Below are 25,566 nucleotides of genomic sequence, written 5' to 3' on the forward strand. Positions count from 1 at the left end.
ATGAGCCGACCGGAGTGAAACGTTCGGTCCGGTCGGCTCATTTTTGCGCCGTATGCGCTTTTACAACCGGACCTAAAACCGTGATTGACCCCCTGCCGTATGCGCTCCCGTATGGGACAAAACGTAGTGTGAACCCAGCCTTAGAATGTGAGGAAGAATAAAACGTATGGCCTGTTTGACATTCATTTCATGGACACTTATGTCAACATTCTCAGAATCTGTAGGGGGCCCAGCAGTTTGACTCCAGTCAAAAAACTGCCCACTCTTTTCTACTTCATGATTGAGTTTTTGCCCAAATTTTTTTTATGACTTATAAATGTGATTCAAGAATTTCTATTAAAGCCCAAAAGCCTTAACTAACTTTTTCCATTGTAAAAACCATATGGGGGCTATTTTTGTTTTTATTTTGCAGGACGAGTTGTACTTCTAACCTGTTAGGGACGGAAGGTGTACCTGTACGCCCTCTGCCCACTCCCTTTCTATAACATAGCAGGTCGGGCCCGGCACCTAGCAATGGCCGGGACCCGGCAGTGATCGCGGTGCCGTGTGCTATTAACCCTTTAGACGCGGCACTCAAAGTTGAACACTGCGTCTAGAGTGAAAGTAAACTAATGCCGGTTAGCTAAGGGGGCTGTTCGGGATCGCCGCGGCAAAATCGTGGACTCCCGAACAGCTCTAGGACAGCAGGTGGGTCCCCTACCTTCCTCCTCGCTGTCTGATCGCCGAATGACTGCTCAGTGCCTGAGATCCAAGCATTACCAGTCAAGCGGCAGAATCATTGAATAATGATTTCCTATGAGAAACCATTGATCGATGTAAAAGATCAGTGTGTGCAGTGTTATAGCCCCCTATGGGAGCTATAAACATTGCAAAAAAGTGAAAAAAAAAGTTAAAGATCATTTAACCCCTTCCCTAATAAAAGTTTGAATCACCCCCCTTTTTTCCCATAAAAAAAACAAAAAACTGTAAATAAAAATTAAAACATGTGATAGACGTGTGGGGAAATGTCCAAATTATAAAAATATATCGTTAATTAAACCGCAAGGTCACACGCAAAAAAAAATACAAAAATGTTTTTTTACAGTGAGCAGAATAAATGATCGTAATATTGTTTAGGTTGCTACAGACATGGCAATACCAAATGTGTGCAAGTTTTACATACAAATGGCAAATGTAAAGGGGAGGCGGACGGCGGGTATTAATTCTATTTCAATTTCTATTTTTTTTCCCACTTTATTAGTCCTAAAAGGGGACTTTGACAGCGATCAGCAGATCCCTGGTATACCAGGTAAAAAAAAAATTCTACTTTAACTTAGTGCACTAGTAGTCTGTCAGCATAACTGTTTGATGCAATTAAATTCACATATAAAAAAATAAATCTATTGCACTCAAAGTGCCCACCAATGAATTATGATAAGAAAAAGGCATGGACAACATGGACTTATTTTACACAAACTGTTTATTTGCCTAAATACACATCCTTTTTAGAGCACCAGGAATGTATAAACCACAAAAAAGAATGATCACAAAATGTAGATATTTAATGACATCACTGCTTTCTAGGCCATATCTATTTTCACATGAAAACAGGCTTATCTAAAATACATGTTATAAAGATTTTGTATGTGACCTTTAGTACTACCAAGCAAATTTAAAGAGAAAACAAATGAGTTTTATAAGATGTAATCAAGCTCATAACGAATGTAAGTGTTCTTTTCATCATTGTAGATTCGAGGATAATGTGCAATGAGCGCATCTTGTGATCCAATATATATTGAATTGTAAATCTTCCAATAAACATCTCGGACCTTTCTGGCAGGATGAAAAAGGCCCTGTGAACGGACATAATTAACATATATGAAACAATTTATGATCTACTAAATGCTTACAAAGCAGTAAATGTTGGTAAGGTCTGCTTACATATGTAATGTTATGATCATACTAAAGTGTTATAAAAGGCTGGTCATTATAAAATAGTGTAACATGCCTCATGTTAAAATTATAGAATAGAATTATACGTCTTGCAAAATTTGAAATGTCCTTAAAGGTTTTAAACCCTTAACTAATAACAAGAGCGACCACAACAATCATGGTGGCGTTAAGAATGTAAAAAGGCTGTAATGGGACATCAGCAGCTTGACAGTTCATTGCAATAAATACACGTTGCAGTGAACTGTACAAGTGGCTGCACAATAAAGTCCCCAGGGGACTAAAAATGAAAATGTTTAAAATATAAAAATTCAAGAAAAATGGTTCAGAGGCTCTTGTCAAGCTACCAACCTGTAGACCCGAGTTACCCAAATGACACCTATACCCACGGTATCGAACAACAGACAAAATAGAAGAAAAACTGGGGCTCAGGGTCGCGAATATGTAATTTATTGATATTAGAAATATCATTATGTGTTGTGTCCTGTGACTCACAGGGCCCTTGTGTGTCAGGAGGGACACAGAATGACAAAATATATGATAAAATCAAATAAAAAATTAAATGGCAAAAAAAAAAAATATAAATAGTACTAATACTATTAGTACTATTTATATTTTATTTTTTGCCATTTTATTTTTTTTTACATTTTTTTTATCATATAGTTTATGTCATTCTGTGTCCCTGCTGACCCACAAGGGCCCTGTGAGTCACAACACAGGACACAGGGGGGTAGCTGGGGAGAATGGAAGCAGTGGCGTGGGTGGCTGGGGGAATGGAAGCAGTGACGTGGGTGGCTGGTGGGGGGAATGGAAGCAGTGGCATGTGAGGTGAATGAAAGCAGTGGCAGTGATCGGTGGGATTATGGGGGGGGAATGGAAGCAGTGGCTGGAGGGTGAGTGTAAGCAGGGGTGGGTGGGTAGCTGGGGGTGTATGGAAGCAGTGGCAGAGGTGGATGGGGGGTGAATAGAAGCAAGGGTGGGTGGCTGGGGGGGTGAATGGAAGCAGTGGATGGGTGTCTGGGGGGTGAATGGAAACAGTGGCATGGGTGGGTAATGGAAGCAGTGGCATGGGTGGCTGGAGAAAATGGAAGCAGTGGCGTGTGAGGTGAATGAAAGCAGTGGCAGTGATGGGTGGGTTTATAGGGGGGAATGAAAGCAGTGGCTGGAGGGTGAATGGAAGCAGGGGTGGGTGGCTGGAGGTGTATGGAAGCAGTGGCTGGGGGTGAATGGAAGCAGGGGTGGTCCAGAAAAGCCCAATATATGTTGAAAATATTGTTACTTGAGGTCATTGTAAGTTTAGGGACCACTGTATTTGTAACCACAAATGGAATAAATGTATTCATTTTAGTCCATTTTTGGCAAACAAACATGGCAACCACCCAGCTGACAAGACAACCTACAGTTGACACCCAATGTGAATGCTGTGGGCAAAACTCCTAAGTTAACACTATTTCCACAGTATAACTGATGTGGGAAGGGACTGAATTTCAACTTTGCAGGAGGAAATAAGTAATATAGAACCAGAAATATTAGAAGTATAAAGTTCTATGAGAGGTAACCAATGGAAATGTTTAAGTTACCTGCAAGCAGTACTGCAGCATTCTGCATGGTCCAATAGCAACTCTAAGACCTTCAAGTGCTCCCATAACCGCTTGGATTACATGAGGAGAGGTCTCAAATACATTCGGCCATACATAATTTAACAAGTGGTTCAAAGAATCTTCACAACCAAATCCATATACACCTAAAGACATGTGTTGCACAACTGCACTTGCTGTTTGCCTATGCACTAGATCTCTGTAAGATATTAAAAATAAATCATTATAAACCAACATGAATCTAACAATCATTTAACTTTTTTTATTTCATTATAGCAGTTTATGTTGAAAGTCTTAACAGTCAAAATAAAATGCAGTTACTATAACTGACTTTTTCTTTATTTTGAGCAGCATAAATACTTTACCTGTCCATCAAAGCATCTTCAAGTAAAGGTGTTACAGCATATATATAATCTTTTCCCATTTCTCCAATGTATTCAAAAAGAAAGGACAGAGATTTTAAAACCCCATTCTGGACATTCAGTTCTGGCACTCTGTATTCATTCATCAGCGCAGGAAGAACAGTAAAAGGTGAACATGTTTCAGCCACAATGGCAATGGCCACTGTTGTACATACTCTGTTTTGTCTTTCTTGTACTTTCAAGTTATTTAGAAGTGTTGCAAGAACATCGTGAGGTCTAGGAAAACAAAATAAACACAAATTAACCCGTTAAGATAATCACTTTTTTATCTTCATTTTTTTCACTTTAGTTTTTCCTCCGCTCCTAATAACCATAAAGCTTTAAATTTTTCACATACAGACCCATAGGAGGGCTTTATTTTCGTGCCACCAATTGTACTGTGTAATGACAGCACTAATTTTACCACAAAATCCACACACACACACTATGTGTGTGTGTGTGTGTGTGTGTGTGTGTGTGTGTGTGTGTGTGTGTGTGTGTATATATATATATATATATATATATATATATATATATATGTATTTTTTTATTGGGCGGGGGGCAAAATTTGTAAAACAATGCTTAAAAAAAATATTACATACAATTTTTAGGGTAAAAGTGACATGTTATCTTTATTCTGTAGATACTATTTATACAAAAAGGAGATTTTTCTACTTACCGTAAAATCTTTCTTGTAGGATCCATTGGGGTACACAGACCTTGGGTATATGCTGCTGTCTCTAGGAGGCTTGACACTATGGTAACAAGAAAAGTCGGCCCCCCTCAGCAGGATACACCCGCCTACAGGCACCTGAGCTAATAAGTTTAGTCCCAGAGCAGTAGGAGGGAACAGACAGGCAAGAAAAAAAAAAAAAACAGGAACTGTCGGAGGAAACTACAGAATAAAAAATAAACTGAAAACACCCTTGGACAGGTAAACAGGAAAACCAGAATGAGCCACACCTTGAAGAAAAGTCCGGATATGAGGATCGGACGCCAGAGGACGTTGAAAGAGAATAGAAAGAGCCAAAACTTGTCTCTTAAGGGAACAGAGCCAAACGTTGTTCCAACCCCGACTGAAAAAAGGAAAAGTCGTGGGAGAGAGAACCTAACTGGAGAAAAGGAGAGATTCAAACCAACCAAAATAAGACCGCCAAGTACGGTGGTAAATCTTCGCAGAAGAGGGCTCTTGCGCTCTTAAAACCGCGGTCTCAACTGCCACGCTGTGAAATGCAGTGACTGTAAATTGGGGTGGGAAAGAGGACCCTGAGACAGCAGGTCTGGACGGAGCGGGAGGCGCAGTGACACGTCGTCCACTAGACGAACCACGCCTGCCTGGGCCAGTCCTTAGCCACGAGAATGGCAGGAATGCCTTCCGCTTTGAGCTTCCTCAGGACGCTGGGAAGGAGAGGAAAAGGAGGGAAGAGATAGGGTAGGGCAAAGTGTGACCAAGGAGTCACCAGGGCGTCCACGGCTAGAGCAAAGTATTCCCGGGAAATTGCCACAAAGCGAGGAACCTTCTGGTTGTGGCAGGACACAAACCGGTCCACGTCCGGAGTGCCCCAGAGGTTGCAGATTTCCGCAAACACCTCTGGATGAAGAGAGCACTCGCCGGGGTTGGCCAAGGAGCGGCTGAGAAAGTCCGCCTCCCAATTGTTCACTCCTGGTATGTGAATCGCTGAGATGGAGGGAACCCTGAGTTCGCCCCAGAGAAGAATCTTGGAGAATTCGGCCATCGCTGCGAGTGCCCCCTGACGATTGATATACGCCACTGCTGTGGAGTTGTCCGACTGGACACGAACAGGACAGTCCCGGAGAAGGTGCACCCAATGGTGCAGGCATAGATAGATTGCCCTGAGTTCCAAGGTGGGAAGAAGGGTTTCTTGGGGGGACCAAAGGCCCTGGACTGTCCAGTCCTTGAAGACTCCTCCCCAACCGCTGAGACTAGTATCAGTCATGATAACCTGCCAGTGGAGGGACAGAAAGGATCGCCCCTGAGAAAGAAGAGGAGACCAAAGCCACCACAGAAGGGACTGGTGAGACTTTGGAGGAAGGATGATCCTGCGATCAAGGGATAGTGGAGATTTGTCCCACCGGTACAGGAGAGAAATTTGAAGAGGTCGATAACGGCTTCCATGGCCGCCAGCATCCGGCCCAGGACCTCCATGCAGAACCGAATGGAAACTGGAACAGGGTTCCGGAGAATCTGAACTCCTGATAAAAGAACCAGCCGCTTGTCCGGCGGGAGCCGAATCTGGTTGGACGCAGTGTCGAACTGGAGCCCCAGGAAGATCAGAGAGGGGTGGAGGTCAGGTTGGACTTGTCCTGATTGACCACCCAGCCGAAACGGGACAAGGTCTGAAGAGTGAGAATGAAACCTTCTTGATTCTGGGTCCAGGTTGAAGCCTTGACCAAGAGGTCGTCCAGGTAGGTGGGGATCAGAGATATAGCCCGTGCTCGCAAGAGGGCGATCACTGCCGCCAGGACCCTGGGAGCAGTGGCCAGTCCAAAAGGAAGGGCCACGAACTGAAGATATCGCTGATGTGCTTGAAAACCGGGGATGTGGAGGTAGGCATCTCGGATGTCCACCGAGGAAAGAAATTCCCCTAGATCCATGGACGCAACTACCAAACGGAAAGACTCCATACAGAAATGATGGAGGAGTAGGTGTCAGTTGAGGTGCTTCAGATCAAAGATCGGGCAAACTGAACACCCTTTCTTTTTGACCACAAACGTTCCCTGGGAGGAACTGGGACAATCTCTCTTTGAGCGAGAAGGGACTGAAGCGCGCCCCGAAAGGCCCTTGCCAAAGAAGGGGAACTGCGGGGGCAGGAACAAAAAAAGCGATTTCATTTGGAAGCAAACTCAATTCGATAGCCGTTGAAAACAACAACAACATCTCGGAAACAGGAGTCCTGCATGTGGGCAGGGTGACAAATCTGCGGGTGGGGGCGCTCCTTCAGGCAGAGGGAGATTACGGACGCCTGCCTTGGCCACAAAATGGCCAGAATGGTTCTGATTTCCAGGAGGGACGGGCCTTGAAAGAAGGAGCCTTCTTTTCCTGTAAGGGCGCCTGTCTGGTCCCCTACTGGAGCCATAGGTCCGAAAGAACCGAAAGGAGGTCAACTTCCATCGGGAGACGGTACTGAGAGACTTATTCTGAGGTAATAAGGAACTCTTACCTCCAGTCGCCTCTGTGATAACAGTCGAGAACCAGTAAAAGGAAGCTCCATTAGAGATTTCTTGGAAGCGGCATCAGCGTCCCAGGCCTCGAGCCACATGGAACGAAGAAGAGCCACCAGATTACCTGTGGCAAAAGCCATACAATGGGCCGACTGCATAAAAGCAGAAGAGAGTTGAAGTGCCAGATCCGCCAGTTCCTCCGTATTGGACCCAGATAGAATGCCCTGGCGGAGTTGAGAAGCCCAGACAGAAAGGGATTTTGACACCCAAACAGAAGCGAAGGCAGGAAGTAAAGATGAGCCTGCTGCTTCAAAGGCGAATTTTGCCAGATTTTCAATCCTGTCGTCTGCCGGGTCTTTAATCACCTTCTAAAAATCATAAGGATTTAAATTTTGCACCTAAAATTCCATATTATGGCTTTATTTGTTGCACCATCATATTTTACCAAAATATCCACAGCGAAGCAGAAATTAACTGGTGCCAGAAAGTTAAACAGATTGGTAAATTACCGAAATCTTAATCCTTCCAGTATTTATCAGCTGTTTTATTCTACAGAGAAGTTGTCTAGTTCTTTCCAGTCTGATCACAGTGCTCTCTGCCGACACCTCTGTCCATGTCAGGAACTGTCCAGAGCAGGAGAGGTTTGCTATGGGACAGTAAACTGGAAGCTTTCCCTGTGCAAATGAAACCATTTGAAAATTTTTTATTTCAATTTTGCTTCACAAATTATTTTAGATTTTTGCCATTTTATGGAAAATTGAAGGATGCTGTTTAAAAGTACATTTGGTCTTGCAAAAAGACCTAATTTAGGTCTGTAGATGGGAGACAATAAGGCTTGGTTCGCACTACGCAATTTCCGGGTGGAATTCAGTTTTGACATTCTGCTCGGAAATTCCGATGAGTCCCACTGGTGGCAATGGGATTCCTCTGCACAGTGCACACTGTAGAGTTTTTAAAGGGGTATTGCAGGCCAAAACTTTTTTTTATATATATCAACTGGCTCCGGAAAGTTAAACAGATTTGTAAATTACTTCTATTAAAAAATCTTAATCCTTCCAATAGTTATTAGCTTCTGAAGTTGAGTTGTTGTTTTCTGTCTAACTGCTCTCTGATGACTCACGTCCCGGGAGCTGTGCAGTTCCTATGGGGATATTCTCCCATCATGCACAGCTCCCAGGACATGACATCATCATTGAGCAGTTAGACAGAAAACTTCAGAAGCTTTATAACTAAAGGAAGGATTAAGATTTTTTAATACAAGTAATTTACAAATCCGTTTAACTTTCCGGAGCCAGTTGATATATATAAAAAAAGGTTTTGCCTGGAATACCCCTTTAAGGCGGACTTTCTGCCCAGGCAATCCACTTGAAAAATTCTGCCAGAACATAGAACTTTAACCCCTTAAGGACAGAGGGTTTTTCAGTTTTTGCATTTTCGTTTTTTCCTCATCACCTTCTAAAAATAACACTTTCAATTTTGCACCTAAAAATCCATATTATGGATTATTTTTTGCGCCACCAATTCTACTTTGTAATGACATCAGTTATTTTACCCCAAAATCTAGGGCAAAACGAAAAAAAAAAAAATCATTGTGCGAAAAAATGGCATTTTGTTACTTTTGGGGGCTTCCGTTTCGACGCGGTGCATTTTTCGGTAAAAATTACATCTTATCTTTATTCTGTAGGTCCATACGGTTAACAATAAGAAAAATAAGCGACCAGGTCGTGAGAGCTCCAGACCTGCATCTGCCTGCTACAAACACTAAGCTAAAACTGATTAGCGTACGCGGGTATATCCTCCTGGGAGGGGCTGCCTTTTCTTGTTACCATAGTGTCAAGCCTCCTAGTGACAGCAGCATATACCCAAGGTCTGTGTCCTCCCCAATGGAGCCGATTGAGAAAATGAGTATGCTTATGTATGAGGGCTCATTTTTTATTTCATCTGTAGTTTTTAATGGCATCATTTATGGGGTTTTATCAATGTTATATTTTAATAGGTCAGACATTTACAGTGAAAAGCGAGGTGATTCAAACTTATTTGGGAAGAGGCTTATTTACATTTATTAATTTTAAATATTCACTAGTTTGTCCCAACAGAGGACTATTACATGCAAACTTACGATTGCATACACTGAATAATGCGGTCCCATAAGAAAAGCATTGATCAGTGTTATTGGCGCTCCATTAGTGCAGGCTTCTGAGGCAGATGAGACAAGCAGGAGGCATCCACCTGTTCTCTCAGCTGATCAGGTCCTTGTGATTTTTTCAGTCAATCAGCTCCCTGTGCTAGCCGGCAACATTATTAAAGTGGTACTCCGCCCCAGGAAATCTTATCTATCCCCTATCCAAAGGATAAGGGACTCACTTCCAGGCTGTGAAGAGAGAGGTGCTGTTTGGTAACTATAAAACCAAGTATATCTAGCGATTGTCTGAGCTAGTGATTGTGTGATGTATACAAGTATAAAAGTGAGAGGGGCCAATAGGTTTTGCAATTGCTTTCATTAGAAAATTTTCTGTATTTCATAATGAAAAAGCCAGTCAAAGAACTGCACCCCCTGCCTCCTGGAATGCATTCAGTACTTTTTTCTACACAGCTTTGTCCTGGATTCCAGGACATTTGAGGGGGGAGGGGCTGTACACACTGCAGACTAATGTGAAGAGAAGAGGAGGGGGAGGGGCAGGAAGACTGCTGCCGGCTCTCACACAGCAGACATCAATTAAGGAGAGGCAGAAACATACATTGCAGACGAGAAGTAAGGCTCCTTTCACACTATAAAATAATTTAGTTTAGGAACTTCCGTCACTATATCGGGGAAAACCGGCCTTTACAAAACCCCTGACGGCCGTGAATAAATCGCATTGCAGCCTATGGGGTTTTGTAACTGCCCGTTTGCACCCGTATATGCCCGTAATTCATTACGGACGTGATACAGTGACGGGACATCATGGCAGAAAAATCACTGCATGCAGTAATTTTTCTGCCACGATGTCCCGTCACTGTATCACGTCCGTAATGAATTACGGGAGCAAACAGGCAGTTACAAAACCCCATAGGCTGCAAAGCGATTTAGTCATGGCCGTCAGGGGTTTTGTAACGGACGGATTTCCCCGATATAGTGACGGAATTTCTGACGAAAGTTCCTAAACGGAACTATTTCATAGTGTGAAAGCAGCCTAAGTGTCCCTGCATGTATGTGTGTATATATATGTGTGTGTATCAGTGTGTCTATCTAATGTGTATGTGTAAGAATATATGAAGCCAGTGTGTGTGTGTGTGTGTGTGTGTGTGTGTAATAAAGGGGGACTACAATCATATCCTCCAGCCGTTTCAAAACAAACTCCCAGCATGCCTGCACAGCCAAATGATGTGTTGGCATGCTGGGAGCTGTAGTTTTGCAACAGCTGGAGGCACCCTGGTTGGGAAGCACTGGACTGAGGAGGGCGAGTGGTTATCACAGTGAGGGACTAAAGAAATAAAGCTAATTCTGAGAGCAATGTAAGTCACAGACACATACAAAGTACATGTACATGATCAGGATGAGATACTGAGCAACATATAGCAGTTTTGGTTTTTTGAGTGATCTGACGGGTACGCTTTAAAATTGAAGGGACTTTAAATTCATGGAGTTTAATTGAAATATATATATTTTTTTACTGTTAATACTTGCAATCCCCAAATCTAGTATGGCCTCCACGTTGGAAAATGCAGTCCAGTGCACATCTTGCGCAATGTATGAAATCCTTGAACAGCAGTTTGAGGATGCATATTGTTGTGCGAGTTGCACATTTGGAAGCCCAGATCCTAGATCTAGAAGAGCGACTGGCAACACTGAGAAGCATTGACAACTTGGAGAGGAGTCTCCTGCTCACTGAGCAAGTACTCTCTGGGGTAGAGGTGGGGGAGGATAGTGGGACGGATGTGCAGCTGTCACAAAGACCGAGATCGCTGAACAGTGTGTTGTCTTCCTGGCGCTTGATCTTGGCACATCGCGGATCGGATTGACAGGTTGCTGGGTGGGGCTGGAGAGGACCCAGCAGTCATGGTACATATTGGCACCAATGACAAAGTAAGAGGTAGGTGGAGTGTCCTTAAAAATTATTTCAGGGACTTAGGCTGCAAGCTTAAGGCAAGGCCCTCCAAGGTAATGTTTTCTGAAATATTACCTGTACCACGAGCCACACCAGAGAGGCAGCGGGAGATCAGGGAGGTAAACAAGTGGCTCAGAAGCTGCTGTAGGAAGGAGGGGTTTGGGTTCATGGAGAACTGGGCTGACTTCGCTATCAGATACCGGCTCTACCGTAGGGACGGGCTGCACCTCAATGTGCTTGGGGAGAAGATGACTAGAAGGATGGAGGAGTGTTTAAACTAGGGACTGGGGGAGGAAACCCACAATGTAGAGGGGGAAGATAGTGTAGATAGAGAGGGGGGGACTTAGTAATATACCCGGGGGTGGAGCGGAAGGAGGGGTTAGAATAGTTAATAAGGATAGGCTTCATAGGAAGAAACAACATACACCATTGAATTGCATTTTGACTAATGCCAGAATGACCAATAAAACAGATGAACTGGAGTGGTTGATGTCTGAAGAACATTATCACATAGTGGGTATAACAGAGACTTGGTTGGACGATAGCTCTGACTGTGCGGTCAACATACAGGGATAAAGTCTATTCAGGAAGGATCGGACAAAACGGAAAGGGGGAGGAGTTTGTCTTCATGTAAAGTCCAGTCTGATGACCGCACTGCAGGAGGATATACGGGAGGGAGACGATAATGTGGAGATAAAAAAAAAAAATTCTGGTAGGGGTTTGTTATAAGCCACCAAACCTAATGGAAGAGGCAGAAGATCAACTACTGAAGCAAATAAGGCAGCAAATCAAAATTAGGTGATAATAATGGGGGAAATTAACTATCCTGATATAAACTGGGAGTCTGAGACTTGTGAATCTCATAAAGGAAACAGGTTTCTGACAATAGCTAAAGACAATTATCTGTCCCAAATCGTACAGGGCCCGACCAGAGGCACGTATTTTTTGAGAAAGCCATTCACAATGGTGAAAGCGTTTAGAGGAGAGGTGTAATATTTTAATAGCACACTGTGCCAGTGTCCTTTCTAGTCAGTACGCCGAGTGTCCGAACTGCAGCCGGACACCGGAATACACTAGATATACATAAAAATTTGTAGTCTATCACAGACACTTAAAAACTCCTTAGAAGGGAAATAACTGAGCACAGTGTTGAAACTTTTAAACAGCACTGCCATCTAGTGGCAATAAATGTGAAGTACACAAAAGATAAAAAGTTACATTTTATAGGGGATCTTTAGTCAGGGTTTTCCCCGAGGGGATTTATTTCCCCAAGTAGGTGTTGTGTTACTATATATTGGCCCAGGGACCCCCAGGGGAACTATATTGTGAGAAATAAAATAAAAATGTTAAGGGGGCAATAAATGACAAAAATAAAGCATTTAAACTACTAAAACAGGATGGCAGTGAAGCAGCATTAACCCCTTAAGGACTCCGCGTTTTTCCGTTTTCGCATTTTCGTTTTTCCTCCTTACCTTTAAAAAATCATAACTCTCAATTTTGCACCTAAAAATTCATATGCTGGCTTATTTTTTGTGCCACCAATTCTACTTTGTAATTACATCAGTCATTTTACCCAAAAACCTATGGCGAAACGGAAAAAAAAAATCATTGTGAGACAAAATTGAAAAGAAAACACCATTTTGTAACTTTTGGAGGCTTCCGTTTCTACACAGTACACTTTTCGGTAAAAATTACACCTTATCTTTATTCTGTAGGTCCATACGATTAAAATGATACCCTACTTATATAGGTTTGATTTTGTCGTACTTCTGGAAAAAAATCATAACTACATGCAGGAAAATGTATATGTTTAAAATTGTCCTCTTCTCACCCCTATAACTTTTTTTTTATTTTTCTTTGTATAGGGCGGTATGAGGGCTCATTTTTTGCGCCGTGATCTGAAGTTTTTAGCGGTACCATGTTTGCATTGATAGGACTTATTGATCGCTTTTTATTCATTTTTTCATGATATAAAAAGTGACCAAAAATGCACTATTTGGACTTCGGAATTTTTTTGCGCACACGCCATTGACCGTGCGGTTTAATTAACAATATATTATTATAATTCGGACATTTCCGCACGCGGCAATACCACATATGTTTATTTTTATTTACACTTTTTTTTATGGGAAAAGGGGGGTGATTCAAACTTTTAATAGGGAAGGGGGTTAAATGATCTTTATTCACTTTTTTTTGCAGTGTTATAGCTCCCATAGGGACCTATCACACTGCACACACTGATCTTTAACATTGATCAGTGGTTTCTCATAAGAAACCACTGATCGACGATTCTGCCGCTTGATTGCTCATGCCTGGATCTCAGGCACTGAGCAGTCATTCGGCGATTGGACACCAGGAGGCAAGGTAGGAGAACCTCCTCGTGTCCTGCAGCTGTTCAGGATGCCATGATTACGCCGCAGCGAACCCGAACAGCTCCCTGAGCTAACCGGCATGGTTTCACTTTCACTTTAGACGCGGCATTCAACTTTGAACGCCGCGTCTAAAGGGTTAATAGCGCGCGGCAGCGCGATCAATGCCGCACACTATTTGCCACGGGCCCGACCCGCCGTGGCCCCGCGTTATAGATCGGGAGCGGACTCATGACGTACCGGTACATCATGGGTCCTTAAGGGGTTAAAAAGCTATAGAGAAAAAGTTAAAATATGTAAAACACAGATAAAAGCCGCAAAAATAGAGACAGAAAGACTCATTGCCAAAGAGAGTAGAACTAACCCCAAATGTTCTTTAACTAGTACAAGTCACCTGAAGTACAGTGCCGCCTACAAAAAATCTAAATAGACAAATCACCAGGTCCAGATGGCATTCACCCCCGAGTTCTAAAGGAATTAAGAATTGTAATAGACAGACCTCTATTTTTAATAATCAGGGACTCTATAGTAACAGGGATTGTTCCCCAGGACTGGCGCATGGCAAATGTGGTGCCAATATTTAAAAAGGGGACAAAAGACCCTGGAAATTACAGACCTGTTAGTTTAACCTCCGTTGTATGTAAATTGAGGGTTTTCTAAGAGATGCTATTTTGGAGTATATTGATAAAAATAAATGTATTACTCCATATCGGCATGGCTTCATGAGGGATCGGTCCTGCCAAACTAACCTGATCAGCTTTTATGAGGAGGTGAGCTCCAGATTGGACCAGGGGGCAATCGCTGGATGTCGTATATCTGGATTGTTCCAAAGCATTTGATACAGTGCCACATAAAAGATTGGTGAATAAAATGAGAAGGAACGGGCTGGGGGAGAATGTGTGTAAGTGGGTAAGTAACTGGCTCAGTCATAGGTAACAGAGGGTGGTTATTAATGGTACTTATTCTGATTGGGTGACTGTTACTAGTGGGGCAACACAGGGGTCAGTCTTTGGTCCTATTCTATTTAATATATGTTAATGACCTTGTAGAGGGGTTGAATAGTAAAGTAGCAATCTTTGCAGATGATACTAAACTCTGTAAAGCGGTAAACACAATAGAGGACAGTGCACTGTTACAAATGGGTCTGGATAGTTTGGGGGTCTGTGTTGAGAAGTGGCAGATGAGGTTCAACACTGATAAATGTAAGCTAATGCACATGGGGAGGAAAAATCTGGGAAGGGGTTATATATTAAATGGGAGCACACTTGGGACGACTGACGTGGAAAAGGACTTAGGGGTCTTAGTTAATAGTAAACTTAGATGTAGTGACCAGTGTCTGGCAGCTGCTGCCAAGGAAAATAAAATCATGGGGTGCATCAATAGGGGCATAGATGCCCACGACAAGGAAATAATTCTGCCGCTGTACAAATCACTAGTCAGACCACACAGAATACTGTGTACAGTACAGTGGGCACCAGTGTAAAAGAAACAGTGGAGCTGGAGAGGGTTCAAAGACTGGCAACCAGAGTAATACGGGGAATGGGAGGACTACAGTACCGAGAAAGATGACCAGAATTGGGGTTATTTAGAAAAAAGAAGGCTTAGGGGAGACCTAATAACTATGTATAAATATATCAGGGGACAGTACAGAGATCTCTCCCATGATCTATTTATACCCAGGACTGTATCTATAACAAGGGGGCATCCTCTATATTTAGAGGAAAGAAGGTTTCTACACCACCACAGATTTGGTCTTTACTGTAAGAGCAGTGAGACTGTGGAATTCTCTCCCGGAGGTGGTGGTCATGGTGAACTCTGTAAAAGAGTTCAAAAGGGGTCTGGATGCATTTTTGGAGAACAACATTGATGGTTATGTATGCTAGATATTTAGGGACAGCATGTTGATCCAGAGAATTATTCTGACTGCCATATTTGGAGTCGGGAAGGAATTTTTACCTCTAGTATGAGGGTTTTTTGCCTTCCCCTGTCTCAACTCAGTAGGGACTCATTAAGGATATAGTTTGAACTAGATGGACTCTGGTCTTTTTTCAACCTTACGAACTATGTTACTAGATGTCAGATCGCGGGGGTCCCGCCGCTGGGGACCCCCGGGAACTCTGCTGCAGCACCCGGCTTTCATTACTGCACAGAGCAAACTGTCTCTGTGCGTAATGACGGGCGATACCGGGGAAGGAGCAGCGTGACATCGCGGCTCCGCCCATAGTGACATCACAGCCCGCCCCCTTAATGCAAGTCTATGGGAGGGGGGGTGTCGGCCATCATAACAGCCAGGTGCTGCAGCAGAGATCCCGGGGTCCCCGGAGGCGGGACCCCCACGATCTGACATCTTATCCCTTATGCTTTGGATAGGTGATAAGATGTCCTGGATTAACATCTGAAGGGTAATGCCGGACATCGGCCTGACCGGTAATATCTGGCATTAGCAGTGGGTCCTAGGCGGGGTTCAAACTTGAGAAGCTCCAGACTTCAGTCCAGAGCTTCCGGGCAAGGCCAGGGCTGACTGAATCAGCAATAGACAGCAATGCCTGCAGAGCGCAAAATCGCCAGAACATTAACCCCTTAACGCATATGGACGTTTATAAACGTCCATATGCGTCTCCTGATTCTATAAGCAACCAGGACCCGTGGCTAATGCCGGACATCGCCGATCGGGCTGATATCTGGCATTAACTCTTTAGACGCGGCGATCAAAGTTGATTGCTGCATCTAAAGTGAAAGTAAAAGCTTTCTGGCAGCTTAGTCGGGCTGATCGGGACAATCACGGTAAAATCACAATGTCCCGATCAGCTAGAACGCAACAGGAGGGTGCCTTACTTGCCTCCTGAGCGTCCGATCGGTGATTGATTGCTCCAAGCCTGAAATCCAGGCTTGAGCAATCAACCGCCAATAACACTGATTGAATCAATGTACTGCATGCTATAGTCCCCTATGGGGACTATAACATTGCAAAAAAAAAAGTGAAAAAAAAAGTGAAAACACCATTTAACCCCTTCCCTAATAAAAGTTTGAATCGCCACCCTTTTCTCAAACATAAAAAAAACCTGTAAATAAAAATAAAAATGTGGTATTGCCGCGTGCGTAAATGTCCGAACTAGAAAAATATATAGTTAATTAAATCGCATGGTCAATGGCGTATGTGCAAAAAAAATTAAATGCCCAAAATAGTGTATTTTTGGTCACTTTTTATACCATAAAAAAAAGAATGAAAAGTGAGCAAAGTCAGATCAAAACAAAAATGGTACTGATAAAAACTTCAGATCACCATGCAAAAAATGAGCCCTCATACTGCCCTGTACATGGCCTATTCTGACCACTATAACTTTTTTATTTTCCATTTTTAAAGGTATACATTCTCCTGCATGTAGTTATGATTTTTATTAAAAATACAAAATCAAACCTATATAAGTAGGATATCATTTTAACCGTATGGACCTACAGAAGATAATGTGTCATTTTTATTTAAAAAAATGTACTGCGTAGAAACGGAAGCCCCCAAAAGTTACAAAATGGCGTTTTTCTTCCATTTTGTCGCACAATGATTTTTTTTGTCAGTTTTGCCCTAGATTTTGGGGTAAAATGACTGATGTAATTACAAAGTAGAATTGGTGGCACAAAAAATAAGCCATAATATGGATTTTTAGGTGCAAAATTGAAAGTGTTATTTTTAGAAGCTGATGAGAAAAAAAAAATAAAAAGCAAAAACTGAAAAACCCTCAGTCCTTAAGGGATTAAACAAGTTCAATGTTTTCAAGTGGATTGCCTGGGCAGAAAGTCTGCCTTAAAAACTCTATAGTGTGCGCTGTGCAGTGTAATCCCATTGCCACCAATGGGACTCATTGGAATTTCCAAGCGGAATGTCAAAACTGAATTCCACTCGGAAATTCCGTAGTGCAAACCAAGCATTATTTTCTCCCATTTACAGACCTAAATTAGGGCTTTTTGCAGGACCAAATGTATTTTTTAAGGGCATCCTTCATTTTTCCATAAAATAAACAGCAAAAATGAAAAATTATTATTTGTGAAGCAAAATTGAAATAAAAAATGGCAAATGGTTTCATTTGCACAGTGACTGCTTCCAGTTTACTGTCCCATAGCAAACCTCTCCTGCTCTGGAAAGTTCCTGACATGGACATAGGTGTCGGCAGAGAGCACTGATCAGACTGGAAAGAACTAGACAACTTCTCTGTAGAATAAAACAGCTGATAAATACTGGAAGGATTAAGATTTCTGTAATTAACTAATCTGTTTAACTTTCTGGCACCAGTTACTTTGAAAAAAAAATAAAAATAATTTGCCCCACCGGAGCCCCTTTACCATTATAAACTAACTTTTTAAACAAAAGTAGCATGTTTAATTGCTGTATTCCGACCCCCTATATCATTCTAATTTGTCCTGTATTTTTGCACTGTAATCTGTAGTTTTTAGCAGTATCACTTTTGTGTATATGAATTGGACCGAAAAACACAGAAAGCAGACCATAGAAGATGATTTCTGGAGCAGATGAGAGGAGCTCTGGCTGCTATTTTGACCCAATTGTCTAGAAGCGACGTCCAATAGCAGATCAGGGGTGGCGGCGTTAACTTTCATTTTCCCCGTTCTGCCCACCCACAATAGGCGGGGCAGGACAGGGAAACCGACAGGGAACGGGCGCCGAAGTCCACTTACCCTGCGGGCGACAATCGGTGTCGGAGATCGGCCTGTCGTGCGGCTGGCTCCCTGGATCAGTCGGAAGCCGGTAAGTTGCTATACAGTGGTCTCTACACTGTTGCCCTCCAGATGTTGCAAAACTACAACTCCCAGTATGCCCAGACAAGCCGTCATACTGGGATTTGTAGTTTTGCAACAGCTGGAGGGCTACAGTTTGGATATCACTGTGCAGTGAACTGTGGCCCTCTAGATCTTGCAAAACTACAACTACCAGCATGCCCACATAGCAGTTTGCGGTCTGGGCATGCTGGGATTTGTAGTTTTGCAACATCTGGAGGTCCACAGTTTGGAGATCACTGTGCAGTGGTCTCTAAGCTGTAGCCCTCCAGATGTTGCAAAACTTAAAATCCCAGCATGCCCAAACAGCAAGCAGCTGTCTCTGCATGCTGGGAGTTGTAGTTGCGTACCTCCAGGTGTTGCATAACTACATCTCCCAGCATGCACTTCGGTGATCAGTACATGCTGGGAGTTGTCGTTTTGCAATAGCTGGAGGGACACTGGTTGGAAAATACTGAGTTAGGTAACAGAACCTAACTGAAGGTTTTCCAAACGGTGTGCCTCAAGCTGTTGCAAAAGTACAACTCCCAGCATGCTGGGAGTTGTAGTTTTGAAACCGCTGGAGGTTTGCCCCCCCCCCCATGTAAATACACAGGGTACATTCACAAGGGCAGGTTTACAGTAAGTTTCCTTCTTCAAGAATGAGCTGCGGCCGCAGCGCAAACTCGTAGCGGTAAGCTCATTGTAAACCTCCGCCAGTGCGATTGTACCCTAAAAACACTACACTAACACATAATAAAGGGTAAAACCCTACACCCCTTACACTGTCCCTCCCCTCAATAAAAATAAAAAACTTATTGTACAGTAGTGTTTCCAAAAGGAGCCTCCAGCTGTTGCAAAACAACAACTCCCAGCATTTCCGGACAGGAACTGACTGTCCAGGCATGCTGGAAGATTAGCAACAGCTGGAGGCACCCTGTTTGGGAATCACTGGCACAGAATACCCCTATGCAATCCCTAATTTAGTCCTCAAATGCGCATGGCACTCTCTCACTTCGGAGCCCTGTCGTATTTCAAGGAAACAGTTTAGTGCCACATATGGGGTATTTCCGTACTCGGGAGAAATTGCACTACAAATTTTGGGGGCTTTTTCTCCTTTTACCCATTATGAAAAGGAAAAGTTAGGGTCTACACTAGGGATCGACAGATCATCGGTTTGGCCTATATTATCGGCCGATAATCACGATTTTGGGCATCATCGGTATCGGCAATTACCTTGCAGATATGCCTATAATGCCCTGCCCCCCCCCCCCCACGCACCGCCCCGGCTCCATTGCCTCCCCCATCCCCGGTTTTATAATTACCTGGGCCCGGGGTCAACGCTACTTTTGGCTCCTGCTGCGTCCTGCGTTACGCTATGCGCAATGACTAGTGACATGACGTCACAGTCAGTGCGCACAGTGACAGCTCAGGAGGACGCCACCGGAGCCAGATTTAGAGTGGACCCCGGTAATTCTAAAACCGGGGAGGCAATGGGGCCAGAGTGGCGGGGGGGGGGGGGGGAGGGGGGTTTGGGTGGGGTGATGGGACTCAGGACCCTCGGACAGGCAGGGGGAGAGAAGCGGGTGGCGGCGACGGTCTGGCACCGCAAAAGCCGCTGCAGTTCATTGATTTAAAGCGCCCCGCCCCCGGAATATCGGTATAAGTTATCGGCTATCGGCCCTAACCTCCACAGATTATCGGTATCGGCCCTAAAAAGCCGATATCGGTCGATCCCTAGTCTACACCAGCCTGTTCGTGTAAAAAAAATATTTTTTTACACTAACATTCTGGTGTTTCCCTTTTATTTTCACAAGAAAGGAGAAATTGGGTTACACATTTTGGGGGTCTTTTTTTTTCCCCGAGTACGGAAATACCCCATATGTGGGCATAAAATGCTCTGCGGGCGCATAACAAGGCTCAGGAGTGAAAGCGCACTATGTACATTTGAGGCCTAAATTGGTGATTTGCACAGGGGTGGCTGATTTTACAGCGGCTCTGACAAACGCAAAAAAAAATAAATACCCACATCAGACCCCATTTTGGAAACTACACCCCTCACGGAATGTAACAAGGGGTATAGTGAACTTTTAACACTCCACAGGTGTTTGACGAATTTTCATTAAAGTTGATTGGGAAAATGTAAAAAAATTTTTACTAAAATGCTGGTGTTACCCTAAATTTGTCATTTTTACAAGAGAAAATAGGAAAAAAAAAGCCCCCCAAAATTTGTAACCCTATTTCTTCTGAGTATATAAATACCCCATATGTGGATGTTAAGTGCTCTATGGGCGAACTACAATGCTCAGAAGAGAAGGAGCGCCATTGGGCTTTTGGAGAGAAAATTTGTCCAGAATTGAAGGCCCACGTGTGTTTACAAAGCCGCCATAGTGCCAGAACAAGGAACCTCCCCCACATGTGACCCTCATTTACACATCCAAATTTAACAAAAAGTTGTCAATCACCTGTGGGGTGTTAAGGCTCACCCTTGTTACGTTTCTTGAGGGGAATCCATAATAGTGTGCCATGTGTTTTTTTATTTTTTTGCTGTCCTGGCACCATAGGGTCTAACTAAATGTGACATGCCCCACAAAAACCATTTCAGAAAAACTCACTCTCCAAAATCCCATTGTCGCTCCTTCCCTTCTGAGCCCACAGAACACTTTACATACACATATGAGGTATTTCCTTACTCAAGAGGAATTGGGTTACAAATTTTTAGAGGATTTTTCTCCTTTTTCCCCTTGTAAAAATTCAAAAACTGGGTCTACAAGAACATGCAAGTTTAAAAAAAAATGAAGATTTTGAATTTTCTCCTTCACTTTTCTGCTATTCCTGTGAAACGCCTAAAGGCTTAACACACTTACTGAATGTCATTTTGAATACTTTGAGGGGTGCAGTTTTTATAATGTGGTCATTTATGAGGTATTTCTAATATGAAGACCCTTGAAATCCACTTCAAACCTAAACTGGTCCCTGAAAAATACAGATTTAGAAAATTTTGGGAAAAATTGGAAAACTGCTGCTTAACTTTGAAGCCTCTGATGTCTTCCAAAAGTAAAAACATGTTAAGCTTATAATGCAAATATAAAGTAGACATATTGCATATGTGAATCAATTTATAATTTGGAATGAATTTTCCTTACAAGCAGAGAGCTTCAAAGTTAGAAAAATGCAAAATGTTCAAATTTGTCATACATTTCTTTAATTTTCCACCAAGAAATGATGCAAGTATCGACGAAAATTTACAACTACCATAGAGTAGAATATGTCACGAAAAAACTATCTCTGAATCAAATTCATTAGTAAAAGCATCCCAGAGTTATTAATGCTTAAAGTGACAGTGGCAGATTTGCAAAAAATGCTCCCGTCCTTAGGGTCATAACGGGCTCCGTTCCAAAGGGGTTAAACAATGTTTACAGAGGCTACTAGTGGCAGAACATTTTAAAAGAATGTAATATTTACATTTTTCCCAAATTAATTATTTTGTGGGACATATTGTTTTGTACATAGCTTTTGAAATGAACGAAAGGCCCCCCAAATGTTATTACGCTGTTTGTTCTATGTTAGCCAATACCCCCTTAAAACAATATATGGTTGCATGGCAACGTGGTAGGACCCTGAAGGAGACTATTGCTATTTGACTTGCAGAACATAAATTTTAGGCTGAATTAACTATAGGCCCCACTTTGCTGGCAAAGGATTGTAGCTGGTACCACATCCCCAGAAGTGACCTCATTTTGGAAATTATCCACCCTAAAATATCCACCTAGGGCAGTAGAAAATACTTTTAACCTTTGTGTGGCTGGAATAATTACAAAATCAAAATATAAAGTGTAAAATATTTAAATTTGCTTTCTTTTACAAATGCATAATTTGTGGGGCATAATGTATGTACATAGCTTCTGAAATGGAGGATTTGCAGAAGGAGACTATGGCCCTTTGACTTTCAGGACAACATTATATGAACTATATAGATCCCTAGCAGTGACTAGCAGTCATATGCATCTGTCTGTGACATGTTACTGGAATAAGCACCTGCATTATTATTGTTAAAGCAAATCTATCACCCGCAATAACCAGTCATACAGGCTTGGGGGGGGGGGGGGGGGGATACTGATCAAAACGAGGAATTACAGCAGAACAGCTGGATGTTTTGGGATGCCGCAAGTATCGTTTTGATCAATATCACCTTCTGACAAATTACTGACTACAAATTTCCTTTAAATATCATAGGGTGTTAAGAGAAAAACATTTTTGAAAGAATTTACTTAATTTACATTCATTTATTTCTACTATTTCAATGCTATGGAATACATGGTATTTCAAAGCAGTAAAAAAATAAAAATAAAAAAAATAAAAAAAAGCTTACTGCCTGTCAGTGTAACACTGACAGGCAGTAAGCTTTTTTTTATTTTTTTTATTTTTATTTTTTTACTGCTTTGAAATACCATGTATTCCATAGCATTGAAATAGTAGAAATAAATGAATGTAAATTAAGTAAATTCTTTCAAAAATGTTTTTCTCTTAACACCCTATGATATTTAAAGGAAATTTGTAGTCAGTAATTTGTCAGAAGGTGATATTGATCAAAACGATACTTGCGGCATCCCAAAACATCCAGCTGTTCTGCTGTAATTCCTCGTTTTGATCAGTATCCCCCCCCCCCCCCCCCAAGCCTGTATGACTGGTTATTGCGGGATCTCGGCTGTGTGTGACAGCTGAGCTCCTGCCACAATCTCTTGGATACTGTGCTCCCGCTCATGACAAATATATCAGTCATCACACGAAAAGGGGTTGCACATCTTAAAGGGGTACTCCACTGGAAAAAATTTTTTAATCAACTGGTGCCAGAAAGTTAAACAGATTTGTAAATGACTTCTATTTAAAAAATATTAACCCTTCCAGTACTTAGCTGCTGTATACTCCACAGGAAGTTTTTTTTGAATTTCTCTTCTGTCTCACCACAGTGCTCTCTGCTGACACCTCTGTCCATTTTAGGAACTGTCCAGAGCAGGATAGGTTTGTCATGGGGATTTGCTCCTGCTCTGGACAATTCCTATAATGGACAGAGGTGTCAGCAGAGAACACTGGTCAGACTGGAAAGGAAATTCAAAAAGAAAAACTTCCTGTGGAGCATAGAGCAGCTACTGGAAGGGTTAATATTTCTTTAACCTGTTAAGGACCCAGGACGTATCGGTACATCCTGAGTCCGCTCCCGTTCTATAACACGGGGCCACGGCATGGCTCCACGTCATAGCAGGTCGGGCCTGGCCTCTAACAACGGCCAGGACCCGTGGCTAATAGCGCCAAGGCACCGATCGCGGTGCCGCGTGCTATTAACCCTTTAGACGCACCGTTCAAATTTGAACGCCGCGTTTAAAGTGAAAGTAAAACCATGCCGGTTAGCTCAGGGAGCTGTTCGGGATCGCCGCGGCGAAATCACGGCATCCTGAACAGCTTACATGACAGCCGGAGGATCCCTACCTGCCTCCATGCTGTCCGATCGCCGAATGACTGCTCAGTGCCTGAGATCAAGGCATGAGCAGTCAAGCGGCAGAATCAATCAGTGGTTTCCTATGACAAACCACTGATCAATGTGTGCAGTGTTATAGCTCCCTATGGGAAATAGAACATTGCAAAAAAAAATAAAAAAAGGGAAAAAATAAAAAAACTGAAGATCATTTAACACCTTCCCTAATAAAAGTTTGAATCACCCCCCTTTTCCCATTTAAAAAAAAATAAATCACTAGTGCACCTTCCAATGGTCCACGCCTGGTATGTGGACTGCAGAGATCAGAGGAACTAAGAGTTGATGCTTCAGACATCGCAGCGGCATTGCGAGCGCCTCCCTGTTGACTGACGACTATATCGTTTTCCGTTTGGATGCAGACTGGCAGGCCGGGAAGAAGAGACTGCCAATGATGGAGACAAAGCAGACTAGTTCGGCGCTCCAACACATGGTCTCCTCGGGAGGCTCTCCTCCCATTCAAACAGCCTTGGACCATCCGGTAGCGCAACACCCCTTGCCAACCAAAAAGGTTTGCATCAGTCGGCAAAACTTGCCAATGTACTGCCACAATGGAGCGACCAAATAGGAGGAAGGGAGACAGAAGCCACCAAAGCAGTGGGTGGCAAACCCGGGGGGGGGGGGGGGGGGGGGGGTTAGACAGATGGACTTGGAGGTTGAAATACTGGAGGGATTTGCTAATTGAAGTGGTCGACAGTGAAACTGCAAAAGGCAGTGCCTTGATGGTCACCACCATCCTGCCCAACACCTGCATGCAGAATCAAAGGGAGACTGGACAAGGCTGGCAGTGAACCGAGGCTCCAGACATCAGCGCAAGGCATTGTTCCTGGAAAGGGAGACTCTGGTGGAGGCCGTATCGAAGTAAAGACCCAGGAACTCCAAGGCCTGGGAATGGAATGAGTTGACAATCCACCCAAAGAGACAACATGCCTAGGGTGATTTGAAGACTGTCCAAATCATTCAAAAACGGAAGGACGGAAACACCTCGCAAGCAAAGCAAGGCCATTACTGCCGCCAGAACCTTTGTGAATAAACATGGGGCAGTGGCTAGCCTGAAAGGGAGTGCCACAAATTTGCTTACTGCATTCCAAACTGAGAAAATGTGGATGAGCGGGAAAAATGGGGACATGTAACTAAGCATCCTGGATGTCCACGGAAGAAAGAAATTCTCGAAATCAAGAGTTTTGTACCTGTGAAAGCCACACTTCCTGGAACAGAAGATGACTGCCACCCACCCAAGGAGGAGACCTGGGAAAGGGAGCACCTTCAGATAGAGGCTGGTTTACCTGGTTTGGAGGGCAAAATGGAATTCAAAGGGGTGCGAGTCTTGAAGGAGCTGGGAAGCAGCAGGCTTGTCTAAGTGACCCAAGGGAAAAGGGATCTAGCATCTAGGACTGAACCCAATTCTGGGGTTAAAGAGAGCTCTTACATCCGGTTACCTGGGAGATAATGTCATCAAGCAGTTTCCTGAAAAGACGCTCGCCTAAGAACAGGAGATCCGTTAAGACCTGCTTGGACGCGGAGTCAGCATTTTAAGTATTAAGTCAAATGGTGCGACAAATTGTGATCAGATTGCTTGATCCGCTCACGGAACAATTGGCTGCCCCAAGGGAGTCATCAAGAAGAAAATCTCCAGCATTAGCAATCTGCTGCACCAAATCTAGATTTAGAAAGATTCTCAACTGTCAGACGGATCCTTAATCC

At 43.2% G+C, this 25,566-nt stretch overlaps 1 protein-coding gene across 2 annotated transcripts in view; it reads right to left on the bottom strand.

Annotated features, from left to right (window-relative positions):
* Positions 1 to 1,441: 1,441 nt before the first annotated feature.
* The window catches only part of SF3B1 (splicing factor 3b subunit 1), a 290,537-nt gene continuing 266,412 nt past the window's right edge, over positions 1,442 to 25,566 (bottom strand). For both annotated transcript variants that reach the window (XM_056536403.1, XM_056536402.1), the window contains exons 23-25: positions 3,893 to 4,165; positions 3,510 to 3,726; positions 1,442 to 1,832 (exon numbers count right to left, since the gene is read on the bottom strand). In XM_056536403.1, coding sequence (XP_056392378.1) covers positions 1,674 to 1,832; positions 3,510 to 3,726; positions 3,893 to 4,165 — 649 coding nt within the window. In that variant the 3' untranslated portion in view covers positions 1,442 to 1,673. The remainder of the gene's footprint in view (positions 1,833 to 3,509; positions 3,727 to 3,892; positions 4,166 to 25,566) is intronic.

The sequence above is a fragment of the Hyla sarda genome, chromosome 8, assembly GCF_029499605.1.
Source record: "Hyla sarda isolate aHylSar1 chromosome 8, aHylSar1.hap1, whole genome shotgun sequence".
In the NCBI taxonomy this organism is placed as follows: domain Eukaryota; kingdom Metazoa; phylum Chordata; class Amphibia; order Anura; family Hylidae; genus Hyla; species Hyla sarda.